The sequence below is a fragment of the Etheostoma spectabile genome, chromosome 1, assembly GCF_008692095.1.
Source record: "Etheostoma spectabile isolate EspeVRDwgs_2016 chromosome 1, UIUC_Espe_1.0, whole genome shotgun sequence".
NCBI lineage: Eukaryota > Metazoa > Chordata > Actinopteri > Perciformes > Percidae > Etheostoma > Etheostoma spectabile.
In genome coordinates, this window is record NC_045733.1 from 19,081,845 (window position 1) to 19,099,229 (window position 17,385).

Genomic DNA, 17,385 nt, shown 5'->3' on the forward strand with positions numbered 1-17,385 from the left:
AATAGTTAAGATCAGAGGAACCTACAGATGAGTTTAGTCAGGAATGAAAGTGATCAATTGTGTTTACAAAGAGCATAGAACGGAATCCAATCCATTGAATGGAATCCAACCCCCCACAATCCAATTTTGTTAAAAAGAAACCATATTTCAGATATAGACACATTTTTTAAAGGGATCAAATTTGACCCGGGGACAACAGGAGGGTTAAGGGTAGATGTTGTTTTCTATGTTATAGGCAGAATGGTGGGATTATAGTACACAAAGAAATTGAGTCAATTGTTAGGAACAGGGTACAAATTGGAGACCCTGTCAAGACTTTGGGGATTTTCTTTTTCCATTAATGCTCATATCATAATAATTGGCCAGTGTAATTGTTGGGACTTTAAAAGGGGGTTTACTCAGCTTTCTTGTTGTAATTAGCAAGATTTCCAAGCAGATGCTTATCTTAACAAGGGGGAGGAATTGAGATAGTTTGAAATGTTTTTTTTTTGTGTCTGGGGCTGGTAATTGGTAGCAAGCTTATCAGAGGCAGCTTGGCCACACTTGAGCGCTCAAAGGAGCCTGAGTCAGAGACTGTGATCAACTGAGCGGGCGCATGTGACCTCGAGTAGATTTGTCCGATGCACAGTGCACTTTCATCCCCCGTCTCTCCATACCAGATGCTGTACTTAACTGTTACCATCCTGTGAGGGAAATTGTACTGTACGCAACCCTTTCAAGTCTTTTCTTTTGTGTTCAGGAAAAAAATGACAGCAGTCAAGGACGAAATAGGCCAAAGACCCAGACTTTGAAATCCAATACTGATAAATTGCTGGGTGTTTGACTTTGCAAGGCATACCGGATTGTATTGATTTTCTTTCCTCTCTGTGTGTATGTGTTTGTGTGAGGGAGTGTGATAGCAGAAAACCAGGGGCAAGAGAATGCAATATTGTGTTTCATTAAAAAATCTATAAGATATCTCATTACAGCCACATGCTTTTCTTTAATATCAGGGTTCGTGGGAATGGGGAGGAGCAGGTGGGTGGCAAGATGAATGTGCTTTCCTGTCTCAGATGACTATCTCATCTGTTGTTGTTCATGGAGAAAAGGGGCAACTGGGCTCAATCAGCCCAGTATGTCGACTACTTCCTGTTCATGTTTGCCCACTGCCTGCTGATTTTACAACCGTATCGGATAACTCATGCATGGCAGAGCTAACTAAAAACCTCTAAAATCCCAAGGTCTAGAGTTCTTCATTTTTGCAATGTATTATATATTAATAATAATAAATGAATATGTTACAGTGTAGAGCTGTAAATATTGCTGTACAGTTAATTGTCTCAGAAACACTGAGATTCACAAAATAATTGTCTTTTAGTCAAATTTAAAAATGTATTTATTACTTTTTTGAACAAATGAATATTTGAATGGATTCCAGGTACACCGTTTGGTGATATCTATAGTAATACAAAAACACAGCCTTTGAAGTAAACAACGCCTCTTTATTATCAATGAAACATTTTTTGCTAACTGTAACCCTCTTGTCATTTTTGTTGCTATGAACATGTGTAAGCTAGCGTAGCTTTAGCTCAATGGTCCGACCAGTAATCACTTACATAATTACAATTTGGCATATCTAGACAAAATCAACAACTAACAGTCGTACGCCTTAAGACCTTAGCAAATGTTAGCAATTATTTGCAGTGATACAAAGAAACGATTATGTAAAGGAATTGACAATCAGACAATTATGTAATCATTGCTACATTTGTGTTATCACTTCATTTTAATTTACTGTAAACTACAGATATTTTACATGCTTGTGTGTCCTTGTTGACCACACCAAGCCGTACTCTCTGAGCATGTCCTGCCAAAAGGGTTTCGGAACTAAACAGCGCTGTGTGTTGTGTCCTCGCAGTGTTTTAAGTGCGTAGTGTGTCTTAGCACCTGATGGTTTTCTTGAGAGTTCCATTTGAAGAGCATCTTACTTAAAAACAGCAGATAAAAGCATCTGCTGCTACAGTGAGATTTTTAGTGGGCTTTCTCTGGAAAAAGGTTAGCCCAATTCTCAAATCCTGACATTAAGTGATGGTTTTAACCTTTCGTCTGACTGCTCTGTGGGTACCCATTTAGACCAAGAAACGTGCCGTTTCTTGCTTTTTTTTCTCCCTTTCCAATTATTCCCCATGAGGCAGTGTTGATGTTCTCACACACTGTACTCACACACTGTACCCACACACAATCTCTAAACCAGCCCTCCCAGTATTCCCGTCTGTGTTTCTGTCGTCTCAGTAGGCCAATTCTTCAACTTGGGCCCGGGGGGGGGGAGGCTGATAAGAGGGGGAATTCGAGTCTCAATCAGTGCTGGTTAATTATCACAACCAGGGGAGGTGAGAGAGGGCTCCCCGTATGTACCAATCCCTCCTGGATCTCAGGCTTCCGCTCAAACACACTTCTGTTTTCTGTTTTCTGTTTTCTATGTACTGTTCAGCCATAATCAAAATAATGAAATAGACTAGCCATTGTTATCTTTCCCTCCATGATCATTTGGCACATGTTGATGGCCTTCACTTGGTGGTTTTATTTATTTATTTATTTACATCAGTGTTAAGCCTCTTTTAGACCAAGTAGTTACAGAAACAGTCCACTTCTCAACAGTTCTTCTACTAACTACTCTTCCCCCAAAACCGCTTTTGCATTAGCAATGGCCAAGTGGCCATGGGAACTGGTAGGAGTTGTAAGGGCGTGACTCATGCACGGCAACGGTCTCTATGGCATTGTCACCTGACTTTAGCGCCACATACAACAAGAAAACACGGCAATGTTTAAAGACTAGGCTGGAGTATTTAACAGAGACACACAGAAGACTAAAGCTCTAGAAGTAGGAGCTGAAAGAGTTACAGGAACGGCGGTCAGAGGAACTTAATAATCCCAAAACTGGTCCAGTCGGAACATGAGAAAAAAAGGGTTCTAGGAACGTTATGTTCTAGGAACTGGAAAAATCCCCCCTGTCAGAAAGAGCCTAAACCCCTTTGGCCACTGTAGTTTTGTTACTTGGATTGTGATAGTAGCCTAGCTTAGCCCAATTAGAATGTTTCAAGCTTAATTAACTGTATTGTATTTGTAAAGTCTCTAATTCCATAATTAAAAGCACATTTTGATTACATATACTGTATATCTTGTTTAAATGCGCTGCCATTGCAAATGAATACAAATATGCATATTTCAAAAACATGGTTTCCAAATAGAGCTAGGCAATATATGTCAATATCCTGATATGAGACTAGATATCGTCTTAAGAGTTTGGATATTTTGACATGACATAAGTGTTGTCTTTTACTGGTTTTACAAGCTGTATTACAGTAAAGTGATGTACTTTTCTGAACTTACCAGACTGGTGTAGCTGTTCTACTATTTTCCTTTTCCCCACTTAGTTGTTATATCCACATTACTGATGATTACTTATCTAACATCTAAAGATAAAGATATTTTGTTAAAGCACCATTTGTCAAGCCTAGAATATTGCCGTTATATCGGTATTGAAGTACTTGGTCAAGAATATCGTGATATCTGATTTTCTCCCTATCGCCCAGCCCTCGTTCCAAATGTAACTGTTAACATTGGTGAAAAACGAATGCCACTCTAACGAGTGCGAGTATGAAGCATTCAGCGTCGCAGGGCTTTCTCCCTACTTTTCAGAAGATCAGATTTTCTGCTCGCCATTCAATATGCTTTTCAAACTGCATGCAGGGAAAATAAAAATAATAATCTTTGAGTTCAGCTGACTTAGCCTAAGTAAGAAAAGCAGTATGATTCACTGAAAGCCAAACCATCCTTCTACTTGTAATCTCTAAGGCATGGCTTTTAACTTTAAAAATACATAACCAACAGTTTTGGCTAGACCTGGTAGGGCACAGTGGGTCCTTCAGAAGCTCAGTGATGTTTTTATTTAGGCCACTAGGATCCTAAATGTGGACAATGCCTAAGACTGCCCCTCCCTCCATCATACACATATATTATGATGACACTGTTTTAAATTAAAAAATTGAACGAACAGAGAGCCTTACATTTTACTGGAATTGTATTTTACATCATTTAATGTGACAAATAGATGCATTTATTGACTTATTTTGCCTAGGTTCTTCAACTAACACTTATTTTGCAATGCTTTAAGCTGTTTTTTATATGTTTTTATTTTATCATTTTAGCAAAGACCAATGCTGGTCACCAATTTTCAGAATTGAGAGTGATGCCTTTAGATTACCTATGTGGTCTGAACAAAAGTCAAAGAGCAGAGCATTGGATATTGTTATCTTCTTTTATGTGGGACCCTGTAAGGAGCTGCAGCAGGAGTGCCGCCTCCATGGTGGTCTTGGATGAGCCTCTCACTGCAAAACAGGAAATAGGGGTCAGTGTGTGTGTGGTTATTGGGAAAGAGTGATTAGGTACTCAATAATTACTGTTATACTTTTGCATGACAAACTAAATGGTAAGAGTGCCGTGCCCTAATGAAAACGCATTGCACATGGTTGTTTGAATTGTATATTTTGCCGGACTCCTCCACTCAAAAGCATTTGCTAATCTCATTAACCAGCAGTCCATTTGAGTAGGAGTCTTTATCTGATGAAAGAGAGACTGACGTTTATATTAGAATACAGTACGCATGCAGAGAAACCAAAGCTGAAGGCGTTGCAGTGACCCAGCCCCCCCCCCCCCGTGACCCTGTCATGTTTGCTCTGAGCCTCCAGAGTTTGACAGTGGCAGTGAGCAGACAGGATGACATAGAACTGCGAGCTGAAAAAATTGGATCCTTTCCTCTTTTAATCTGCCAGTTGAGTGGGTGCCAGCGCAGGACAGCCTGTGTGCACCTCAATCATTTTGTCCATCCCTTTATGGCTTGGCCTCAGCCCCTCATTTCAAACTCTGCTGTAAGGAACGCTGAGAATACCAGACTCTAAGGCTTGTGGTGTCCCCGATCACAGCTACCTCCCTCAGGCATGTCCGACATTGTTCCTGGCATCAACTCTTAAAAGAACTATGTGACCGACCACACTAACTCTAACAAAGTTGTGTTACAAATCTGAAAGAGAGAGGCATTCTTCTGTCATTAGGGATGGTAACAATGTTAACTATCAGTTACACATCAAATAGAAAAAGTAGTGCTGTCAGTTGGACGTGTTATTAACGCAAACCCATTTTAACGGCGTCAATTGTTTTATCGCAAGATTAATGTTCTTTTCGGTCTGGCGAGCTTTGTAGTTTTTTACACATGCTGTTGCAACAACTAGTACGGTTATTATTACAACACCACATCGGATCTAGCTAGACCCGAAACAATGTTGTTTTCAATAAAAAAAAAAAACTAAAAAAAACATTTGCCGATTCACTTTTCTATATTGATAAGAGCATTAAAATGAGAAAAAATAATGGGACAAAAGGAAATTAAGGGACATTTAGAATAAATAAAAATGTGCATTTAATTGCGAGTTAACTATGACATAATGCTATTAATAACGATTAAATATTTGAATTGTTTGACAACACTTAGAAAACGTCATTAACAAAAGTTTGTTGGATGGTGAAAGAAAAAGAGGCGGCACAATTATTACTACCGTTATGTTTTAACTGCTAATTAACTTGCTAGTACAAACCTGTGAGCTCTTTTTTTGTTTTCGGCGCTTTAAACGGCCAGATACGTGATACATACCACTATGCCGATGAGGACTGGCGGGTTAAATCGGCCGTCCTGTACGCAGAGAACGCCAGGCAGCTCATAAACCTCGCAGCTAAACTAATTGATGCAGTGTAGACAGGCTCACACATACGTTGCGTGGCCGCGGACAGCTGAGGTTTTGTGGCCTGTGTCCACGACGATGCACGCCAAACCGGGGCTGCGCGAGCGTTACAAGTCTGCAGCTGTCCACGGACCCTGACCGCTGCCATGGGGAGACATTTCCTTTACTTTAGTTTGTCATTGTGACTCATGGACTGTAATGGTTATCCTTCCAGCCTGGGAACTTGTCCGTTTTCAAGACTCATTTTAAGAGATACGTCCTTCATAGCATTGAAAACCCTAATCTGTCTCAATAAATGTCTCCTGTCCTTTCTATTACCTAGTGAGGAAATAAGTGTCTTATTACCTAGTGATGAAATTTTAACTAAATGAAAGGAAGCTAGCCGCCTCAACTTGCAGCCGCTTTATAATCGAATCCTTAAGGAGACCTCTGTATTCGTCTTTCCATTAGAAAAGGACTCCTTTTCTTTTTTCTCCAAATAGATACATACCTAAAAAAACGTTAGCTGCAGCTCTTTCTCCTCCTCCTGTCTCACGTAATCCAGTCACACTTGGTCTCAAGATCATTGTTATTTCCCTGAGGCATTTTCTGGGTGACAGATGGGCTTTAGAAGGGAGTTTGAAGAGATAGGAAGATGGAGAAGAGAAACAGAATCAAGGTATAAAGATGAAGGAGATGGGGGGGGGGGGGGGGGGGGGGGGGGGGAAGCAGTGACAACCATTTCCATTAGTGTCATTAGAGCGACCCCAACACTGAGAGTGGAGGACACACAGTGGAAGGGTGGACGGATATGAGAGGCAGCAGCCCAGCCACCCCCCCGCCTCTATCTTTACCTGCATGGAAGGTTTCATTCATCTTTGAATTTTGTGCTGTTAAGGATTTTATACTGTCTGCTTATTTTTTCCTTATAGGTTTAAAGATCAGAGATCCAGTGACATATAATACAACTGGAATACAGAAAATTTGTATTCCTACATAATATCTATATCACCCTTTAGTGTAAGTACCCTTTTACAGTGGTTGTAAATGCCTGTCAAGTGTGTCTTTTTGCGTGTTTTCTTGTCCTGAAGTCCCAGCCACAGAAGGGCCTCTGTTGTTGAAAATGTGACTGGTTTTGAGAGTGGTCTGCTCTGTCTCAAGAGCGGCTCAATAAGGAAGGGTAGTCAATATGGCTGCTCTCAGGCGGTGGGTCAATGAGGGAGGAGGCTTCCTGCTGAGCCAAGGGTAGAATAGAAGAGAACAGGGGGTCTTTGTGTGCAGAGCATACCCTCACCCACTCCTCTTTACTGCCTTTCCTGGGACATTACACCTAACATTGAGAGACTGTGTACTGGTCTGCAGGAGTTGTAAACTGTATACAGGTTGGTACAGAAAAATACATGTATCCATGTCATAGAATACGTGTTACACCAGTGAGTTAACCAGGTTTTTTTCAGGTTTACTCAGGACGTGATAGAGGTGTTGCAAGCAGAAATATTTTGACGAACATTTTGTGAGTTCACACACACCTTACCTTGACAGCCCTGTAGCGTCTAGCCTAAAACATGCTTTCAACACTGGCTCATGATGGGGAAATACAGCCCAAAATTCTGAAATTCCATTCTCTCTCTCTCTCTCTCTCTCTCTCTCTCTCTCTCTCTCTCTCTCTCTCTCTCTCTCTCTCTCTCTCTCTCTCTCTCTCTCTCTCTCATCTGAGAGCGAAGGGAGAAACGGTGAGGGAGAGAGAGGTAGGCAGCATATCTTAAGCTGGGCTCCCAAACCTTTTATGACTGCTGAGCAAAGTGGATGTGGGACATAGGTAACAGCCCATACTTATCAGGCAGACAACCTCATTTTCTAGCCCCTTGCTTTGCTCTCCCTCGTTGTCATTGGGTGCCCATTGTGGCGGTTCCTATTTCTCAAAGATAAACGGGTGGGGGCTCCCACACTGCTGGGCCCTGAATAGATCAGACTACCCACACTCTAATGTGCTTCCTGACACCCCCTTCTTTAACTCTGCAGCTGTGTTGTTAAAAGCTTGCAGTGTTTCACTGCTAATACGTACTGGCATAAAGATGTGTGTTCTCCATTTCTTAAAAAAAAAACATTGAAGGGGAAATTCATATTATTCAGGTATACTTTGCGTTACACACAGTCATCTGGACAAGGGCTGCACATTCACAATATAAACTAGTGCAATATCCAAATCGCAGGGGGGTGCAATATTTGTTAAAGGCAAAATGTGTCAAACCATTTTGAAAGAAGTAGTGTGGCGCTGCAGAGACGTCCCAGCCCTCACATCCTATCCTCCAGACTACACAACACATCTGTGTTTGCTACAGATCCTCACAAAGTCCCACTTTCATCATTTACATGTTCTTCTTTAATATTCACATTTTTCAATTAAAATGAGAATGACACAAAAATGATCATTCCCACCAATATTTTAAATCTTATCGCAATTGCAATATCAATCAAAAATAATGGCAATTAGATATTTTCCTCATATCGTGCAGCCCTCAGACCTGTGGATATTATTGATGACTAGATTACAAGAAGAACATGTTTCTTTACAAGAGACAGCGTTCTCTGTTGTTAAATTTACCAAATCTCCTTTTTCTTTGCGTTCTGTTGCAGTGATTAGATGTTTCCCCTGCACTTTAATGACGAATGGGAACACACACTCAACACTTCAGAATACATCAAGAGAACACAGCTCGTTCTGAAGGTGTTCATTTGAAAAATGTTCCAGTCACAAAAGCAACCTCGTTAGTTGCCAAAAGTAAACTTTTCCGTGGCTTTGACATAAAAGTTGAAGTCTAGTGACGATTCTGCCTTTTTGTAATGAGTTTGTTTTCAATCGAAGACGGCAGAGATCCTCGCTCCCTGCTAAGATTTTGGCCTTATTCAGCTCGTTTAGCTTGCCTGCTTATCTTCCTCATACTCTTACAGGAAAGACAGTGTGGCCTTGTTAACCTTTTAATATGAACTCACTCTGACATCGCTCCATTAGTGCATGTATAGGTACTAAGCATGTGCGTGTAATAACAACAGAGTGTAAATTGTTATTTCCCCTTGCAGGATTAATAACTCATACATTATTGTTATTATTAACCACAGACATGGTTATCCAGCCTCATTCTTTGGTGAAATTGCTTGTGGTTGAAGTTCAGAGGCCTGTATTGTAGGGGGTGTGAAAATAAATATTGATTCGTATTTGAATCACAACTCAAGCTCTATCGATTCATAGAATTCAAAAAATCAATTCATATTTTTTTATTGTTTTTTATTGTAGGTCTACTGCAATCACGTGATAGATAGATAGATAGATAGATAGATAGATAGATAGATAGATAGATAGATAGATAGATAGATAGGGGAATTTGAAGGTCCCAGTAGCCCACAGACATCACACACAACATACACATACATCATAACAGGATTTTAAAATAACTTTTTATCAAATCCCCCCCCCCCCCCCCACCACCACTATAAATTAATAAACTTTTCTCATCATTACAAACAATAACAGAAGATGGAAATCATTAGCACAAACGGTTGGTAGAGCTACCATCGTATGATTGTTTGATCCCAGTGACAGCCTTTGTTGTGTTTGATGCTAACTTTTAGCCAGCAGTGAACCAACTTCTTGTACAGGTCCATTTTTACTGGATTGACATTACAGAAGTCTCTCGTTAGCATCTGGTTGGCTACTTGTCACAAAGTGACGCATGCACGGCTCAAATCTGCACTCGGCTTACATCGGGGAGTGACAATTGTGTCTGCAACTGAAAACAGATGGTTCACCATTTTGTTTGACAGTAGAGCTGAAGCTAAGCCCTCCCCCACTGCTCATACGACGGGGATAAAAAGCTGCTGAAGGCGGCTGTTTTGGCTCTGATAGAATGCCGCAGGACCCTCAAGCCGATTCAGTTTTCTCCTCAGATAGATAGAGAGCGGCTGAAGATGGTCTTTTGACTGGAAAAGAGCCAGGCTTGGGCCTGGAAGCTCTGCCCAACCCACACACCCACTGTTCCGGCAGCATAAAGCAGAGATGATTAAACGTGCCATGGTGCCTGTCTCTGGTCTGCAGGAGAGACAAATTCTCCCCACTGCTACTCCACTGTCGTCTCTCCCCATCTGTCATGTACACCATGAGTAAAAGACATTTTCTGTTGTTGTCACATTCTGCCCAATATGTACACTAGGCCACTCTGAATATATTGATTTCCTGAAATCCGCTGCTTACTTTCAGTCTAATCTGAAACCACTCGCTTACTGCTAAGACTTGCAGTTTGAAATATGTATTGTTGGCTTAGGACATGGAAGATTTTATTCCTTACTGCTGTTTATTCACTTTAACCTCACATCTACTTCTGCCTGAAGGGATTTAAAAAAAGTTGTATGTATGAGCATGTGTGCTGTCTTTGCATCAGCTGAGAATAAAGTTTGGTGTCCTGAAATGTTGCTTTAGCTGCACGTTACTTGCCGTAAAATATGATTTGAACCATGCCAGTTGAACAGTTTAACTTCTGTAAAAAAAAGGGGGTAGTAGCATTCATAAGGCAAGGCAAGGCAGCTTTATTTGTATAGAACATTTCAGCAACAGGGCAATTCAACGTGCTTTCTTTACATAAAATCAGTTTAACAGATAAAACACATACACAGTTAAAAAAAATCTAAGCATTAAAAACCGATAAAACACATGAATAACAGTTAAAAACAAAATAGAAAACATGGACACATAAACACAAGAAAAAGTTACAGTGCAGCTTAAATTTAAAGAATGAGCAGTCATTTAAAGAAAGCAGCATCAAAAAGAAAGTCTTCAGCCTTGATTTAAAAGAACTGAGAGTAAGCACGGATCTCACAGGTTTCTGGAGTTTATTCCAGATAGAGGACGTAGAAACTGAAAGCTGCTTCAACCTGTTTAGTTCTGACTCTGGGGACAGAAGTAGACCCCCCAATGACCTGAGAGGTCTGGGTGGTTCATAGTGTAGTAGCATTCAGAATGTATTTTGGACCTAAACCGTTAAGTGATTTATAAACTAGCAAAAGTACTTTGAAATCAATTCTTTGAGACACAGGAACCATGTAAAGACTTAAGAACTGGAGTGATGTGATCCAGTCTCTTAAGAGGATATAACTAAGATGCCAGATAATGGATGTGTTTGTAAATGTCTTTAATGAAGGGACCATGCTTATTAACCTGGCCTTGATATATCAGAAAGAGTGGCGAAGGTCCAACGCTGTCCTTTGAGACACAATGAGGGCACTATTTCCTCTTTCCTCTATTCTAGTCTTGTCCGTCATCAAGTAAGTGTAGAGACGATTGCATGGCATAGTTCGCATGTTGTTTTCTTACTTCTATTCTCTAGTGGAAAATATCTCAATTCAGTCATTTTCTGAAGCGTTTTGCGGTAATTGTTTGCGCTTTCAAGAGAAGTGAGTGCACCGAGGACGAGCTGCCTTATTGCCGCTGTAATGGGCCGCGCATCGCATTGCTTCTCTCTTTGGATCTCACACTAGGGACTTTGTGCCGCAAGATAGAGAAATTACCTTGTAGTAGTTAAATAGCTGAACCATTGACATAGCATCTCTCTTTTCTGTCTTCCTCTCTTTCTGGTCTTGCTCTCCCCTGGAGACGTGCCATTTCCTTGGAAGAGAGCAGGCATATTTTAAACTGCATTTAACATTCAGCCACTTATTTCACTCCGTTCGCTGCATTATTAAAACACCTTCATGCCCTCTTAATTATTTTTCTAGCTCTCCTTCATCCCTGCAGAACTGATAATTGGTGTTATTTATCTAAACAATACTACTGTGTGACTGTTAGGGTGGGAGTGCTTGAATAATGGATGAGGACAAATGCAAAGCAATTGCACTTACTCTGACTTTGGCACTATCCATGTCAGTGCAAGGTTACCATTTATGCTCGAGGAAGGAAATGGCAACAGTGTTCCAAAGTGTTTACTCCTTCGCTGCACTCTCTACTTATAATAAAGAAAGACGTGATATTAACTTGCCAGGGGAGGCTAGACTGGGTTAAATTTATCAGTTCCTCTCGTCCAATTCCAGCGCGGCATGTGGTTTGGTAATGAAAAGCCTCTTGGAGTCTCTGGGATAGACTCAGCCACAGTGGCTGAAAAGATAGAATGAACAAAAAAGTTGTTTTGCTCTGCAAACATTTCATTCAGTGTTTAGGGCACTTGGAGTCCTGCGATGTCCTTTCTTTTCAGCCATCAGCACAATTTATGTGAGTGGGTTTTAAAGTGTTCCATTGAAGTCAATGGCGTTCTGGGAGATGTCATTTTGCAGTCACTTGTTGTTCTGTTGAACCCAAAAAGCAGCTTCAGCAGAGCTGTGCAGTTACATACACATGGCTCAATGCAGTACAGGTCATCATGAAGCTTTCCACATAACAGCTACTGCAACAAAGCTTAAAATGTACACTTCCACCACTAGTGGAAAGTTGACAAATGCTGGTAACGATAAAATCAATTGGCATCAGCTGCAGTCATCAAGTAACGGATCAGTTGTTGGATAGTCTATATTGACAACGTTTCATTTCCTGGACTGTTCAGGTGCTGCAAAAATTTCGCCGGATGTCAGTCACCTTCTGCTTTCTTTGTGTTGTAATTTTAAACTCCGGTGGATTTCTGAGGACTATGGTTAACGGCTCCTCAGATCTCTGCAGGGTAAATCCAGACAGCTAGCTAGACTATCTGTCCAATCAGAGTTTTCTGTTGATGACTAAAACTACTTTTGAACTTAAACATGTTGAACCAAAATAGGTTCCTTCCCGAGGCTATTTTGCAGTGTTACCCTGTCTGGCGCTTAGTGCCGCCCAAGACAATTGTTAATGGTTTAAAAAGGAATGCCTATAAAACCAGAGCACCTTTTTCTCCCATCCCTGAAAGTTGCGTAGACTTGGTAGCCCCTCCTCCGCAGCGCTGTGGATAAGAGCCCTAGCAATGCGAGACTAGTTGTTGGACACCAACAAGAACTGAATTGGCTGCTCATGCCCAAGTGGTCCTGTTCTACATGTTAAATATTGAAGAGCATCAAGCTAATATCTCCGTTCTCCCCTCTCTCCCGTGTTTTCTACCAGGTTCAGCAGCGCAGCCCTTCAGCCCCTTCTGGTTCACTGCGGAGCCCCAGGACACTCTGGCCATTCGGGGCAACTCTGCACTGCTCAACTGCTCGGCCCACAGCGACGCAGCTACGCCGGCCCGCATAGAGTGGAAGAAAGATGGCACCTTCATGGTTTCAGATGAGAGACGGAACATACTTCCTGATGGCTCGCTGTTCTTCACCCACGTGGTCCACTCTAAGCACAATAAGCCTGACGAGGGCACCTATCAGTGCGTTGCCACTATCGACAACCTAGGATCCATTTCCAGCCAGACGGCCCGTCTCTCAGTAGCAGGTAAGGGCTGCCACGTTCATGTGTTGACCACCATGGTTTATTTTTTGACCATTCAACATTTGCCCCTCAAGTTATGGGAAGAGTTGAGATAAGTGACTTGAACAAGTCTGCATACACACCTGCAAAGGCTTTACATACCCATTGTACACCTACACAAGTGTTTTCAATTACAGCAAAGCATTCAAATAAGGCCTTAGCTCTTTCATTAAATAAATCAACACTTCTAGTTAGACGTTGCTTGTGCAATTAAATGCTCAGGCTATTTTCATAAACGGACATTTTTTAATGTGATAATACCTGTGTATAAATGCCGTCAAGAGCATGCCAAACCTGTAGGTGGCAGTGTAGCGAGAAGCTCAAGCCCATGTTAGCCAATCAGAATCCCTGAATATAGCCACATGAAAATGTAAACATGGGTCACACTTTTGGCGTAGGTGCAAGTTCTGGTTTCCAAAATCTCCACTCTGGCCGGAGTTTTTAGAGAGACTCGTTTTCAGGAGACTTGTTTTCAGAGGCGATTTCTCTGTTTGTGTGGAAACGAAGGGAAATATCTCCGTTTTTAACAAAATAATTCAATTCAATTTTATTTATAGTATCAATTCATAACAAGAGTTATCTCAAGACACTTTACAGATAGAGTAGGTCTAGACCACACTCCAGAATTTACAAGGACCCAACAGTTCTAGTAGTCTCCTCCAGAGCAAGCAACAGTGCGACAGTGGCGAGGAAAAACTTCCAAAGTAACCATGTTCGAATGTGTACAGTACATGATAAGATACCTGATAAGTGGAAACACCTGGGTGTACAGGCTATTGACCTCAACAAACTCCCAGTTTAGCTCTTCTCAGCTCTCACCTTTACCGGACCTAATAAACAACAATAACTGAATATACCTGTGTGTAAAACAAGGTAGGGAGGAAGGAACAGTAGTAAGTGAGAAGTAAAAGTGGTAGGCAAAATGCACACTGTACAGTATAGAAAACAAAGAGGAGAAATACAATTTAAAGAACAACTCATCACCTCTTTTGTTACATCTTTTCATTCTTACTTTCTATCTTTTCAGCAGTCTCAATTTTTACCAAACCGTGTAAGACGTCATGCAATATAAAGGATTTCTTTGACATGTTTGCTACGCTGCAGATACACACCCACACCACATAACAGCTGAAGGTGTGAAGAGGTTCTTTAGTTGCTTTTCCGTGTTGATTGTTTTTTGTCCTTGAATTGCTCAGCCATTTGTACTTTCTCTTCCATAAAATCCTTCACCTTGCTGGAGCCTGAATGCGTTGCCCTTCTGGATAAATGCTTGTAAAAGGGTCTTTATTTTTTTTTCTTTCCTCATCACTAGTTCTACAATGTGACCTTGTTGAGTTTAGCAATAGCAAGTGACGTGGGATTATTAGGTGTTTTGAGTCAAGTCGCGCCCCCCGCAATTCAATTTGCAGATGGAGGAGCCACAGAACGCATTTACTGTGTGCTTTCTGCTCAGCAGTGCTCTGCCAGATTTAAGTCGCTCAAGAGAGGCCTCTTGTTGACAATGGGATAGTACAGTGTAAGCCTCTGAGTGCCTGTGTGAAGCTTCTTCCTCACTGTGATTCTGTTTCTTCTCATAGGCTTTTGAATTACAAGTTAATGAAGCAGTACATTATATGAGAGATTGAGAATATTTTGTCTTGCCCACAACGTTCGGTTGTCTAACAGCGTGTGCAACATGATTCTCAGACACTTTGTCTTGACAACACTTAGCATACAGTATGGACACAATGCTTAGGTATACAGCAATTGACCAAAGTTATTTTAACTGTGATATCATAGACACCAGTGGCCCAGCATTGATAAAACCTTTGAGAGACGATTCATTTTTAGACTACAGTACGGGGTTAGAATTTTGACATGTGTGAGAGCCTGCAGTTGGATTTTACTTGTTTCTTTGCCACAGCTGCTTTACATATTGCTTATTGTAATAACCAACATAGCATAGCACTTTACCACAACATATTATAATGTTGATGTGATAGTAGATAATTAGTGTGTGTGTGTGTGTGTGTGTGTCTGTCTTTGGTTGCCAACCCTGTGGTGCAATGGCAATTCTCCTGACTTTAATCTAAACAGATACATTGTACACACTAAAGAAAAAAGGACACAGGACAAGAGGTTGTGCATTTTTAATGTATAAGTGTATGTGTGACATTTGTAAATGTCAATGTGCTTGCATGCGTGTGTGCATCTTCAAGTCTTGTCACCCATAGCTGGGCAGTAGACAATCTGTCCGGCTAGGGTTGGGCGGTAATATAGTACACCGCTGGGTCTTAAAAATAGCAACGGTATCAGTTTCAATTCCGCCATTAAAAATATATACAGTGTGTGTATATATATACAAGGATTAAATATTAAATATAATATATTTAATGCCTAAAAATGCTTATGTGTGGTTGTCATCATTTGACAGTCTGGAAGAGAGAGAAGGGGGGTGGGGGGGGGGGTTGACCTGGTATCAAAGAAGAACATGACTTCTGCAGTTTGACAGCATTTGGGGGTCCGAGCTAACAAGAAGGGAGCGGTGTTTCAGTATCAGTGTTTGGTATTCAGTTTCTGAATTTCAGTTTCATGGTAAAATAGGGAGGAGGTTTGACGGTATAAAATTTTGGATACCACCCAACTACATCCCGCATTCATCAATACCCGTCACTGAAGCTGCATCGACGTATGAGAGGGGACTTGTTTAGTTCCTGTGCCAAGATGAGTTCTGCTATCAGACAACCTCACAGCCAGTGGGATCTGCCGGGGTCAACCATGATAGGATGTTAAATTCAATCAATTTCTACTTGAAAAGGGGAGCAGGTGAAATCTGTCAGCTATTACAGGCACAAACACACACACATGGACACGCACACCGACACGCTCTTCACATGGCAAGTTGTTGACGTAAAAGCTTAAACCTTTGTGCACCTACGCACACAAGTGTTGGAAAAATGTAAGCTGTTGCATTTGTGGTTCTACTTGCACACACACACCACACACACACACACACACACACACACACACACACACACACACATGCACAACCACTGATATATCTCCAGCTGGCTGGCAGGTGGCCAATAAAAAGGTTAATTGCAGTGTAGAGAGAGCAGGCCATGAGGCCGCCATTAGACCCAGGAACAATGGTGCAGGAGGTGGCGGAGTGGGCGTGACCTCTCAGATGTAATGATGGCATGAGTCACGGATGGCTAGAGTGCCAGCGAGCAAATCTGCCAAGTACCGGGGCAATATCTGAGATTGATTTGCGAGGAAACGTGCGGCTCATTCTTCTGAAGAAAACCCCTCCACTTCCACACATCACGGCGCTTTGCTCTTCACAGAGTTGCTGATGGTTTGAATAAACAGTGCTTGAATACAAGAAGGTAATTTAATCATTAAGTTGACCAACGTAAACTTTTAGTGTCAATATATCATCAAAATACATCAAATTACATGCAGGATGTAACATCTCATGTGAACATTAGCTCTCTTTTGTCAACTTAATATCACTGTACACTGAATATTCAGGGTTTAATTCCTGTTGGACGAACAAAAGAGCTGCAGCATTTAGTCAGTGTCGGTTGACATTAAAGTGATCAGCAACTGTTTTGGTAATTGACTAATTGTTTCAGTCACGTGACAGTTTATCTTTAAAGCAACAGTGTCAAATATTTGAGTCTAGGTTCTCAAATGTGATGCTTTTCTTTACCTTATTTATTCTATTAATTGAACATCTTTGGATTTGGACTAGTGGTCGGATAAAAGATTAAAGACTTTAGACAAAAAAACTTCTGAAAACCGCACAAGCCCGGGAAACTTGGACAGGCGTCGATGTTTAATAGGCCAAATAAATCACTGATTGATTCATTAATTTAGCATTCAAATAGTTGTTTGTTGCAGCCCCATACGCTACTGTGGTTGTAACTAATCAATGAATGGATTCACTCAAAGGGAAAAAAAAGTTCATTAATTTATCATTGATAGATATATAAAGAGCATAAATGATACAACATTGATTATGTAAATAAGATAATTAGCGCAGTTTAATGTCAAAACCTCAAATTTCTTAGTAAAGCCTTGATGATTTTTGAATTAATTGACTTCCCATTACTATGCAGTCTGAGATGAATATTTAATTAGTATGCTCTGTGACACACACACACACACACACACACACACACA

At 41.0% G+C, this 17,385-nt stretch overlaps 1 protein-coding gene across 18 annotated transcripts in view; it reads left to right on the forward strand.

Annotated features, from left to right (window-relative positions):
- The window catches only part of neo1a (neogenin 1a), a 174,687-nt gene that overhangs the window by 54,564 nt on the left and 102,738 nt on the right, over positions 1 to 17,385 (forward strand). For all 18 annotated transcript variants that reach the window (XM_032523300.1, XM_032523320.1, XM_032523352.1 and 15 more), the window contains exon 2: positions 12,865 to 13,182. In XM_032523300.1, the coding sequence (XP_032379191.1) occupies positions 12,865 to 13,182 (318 nt within the window). The remainder of the gene's footprint in view (positions 1 to 12,864; positions 13,183 to 17,385) is intronic.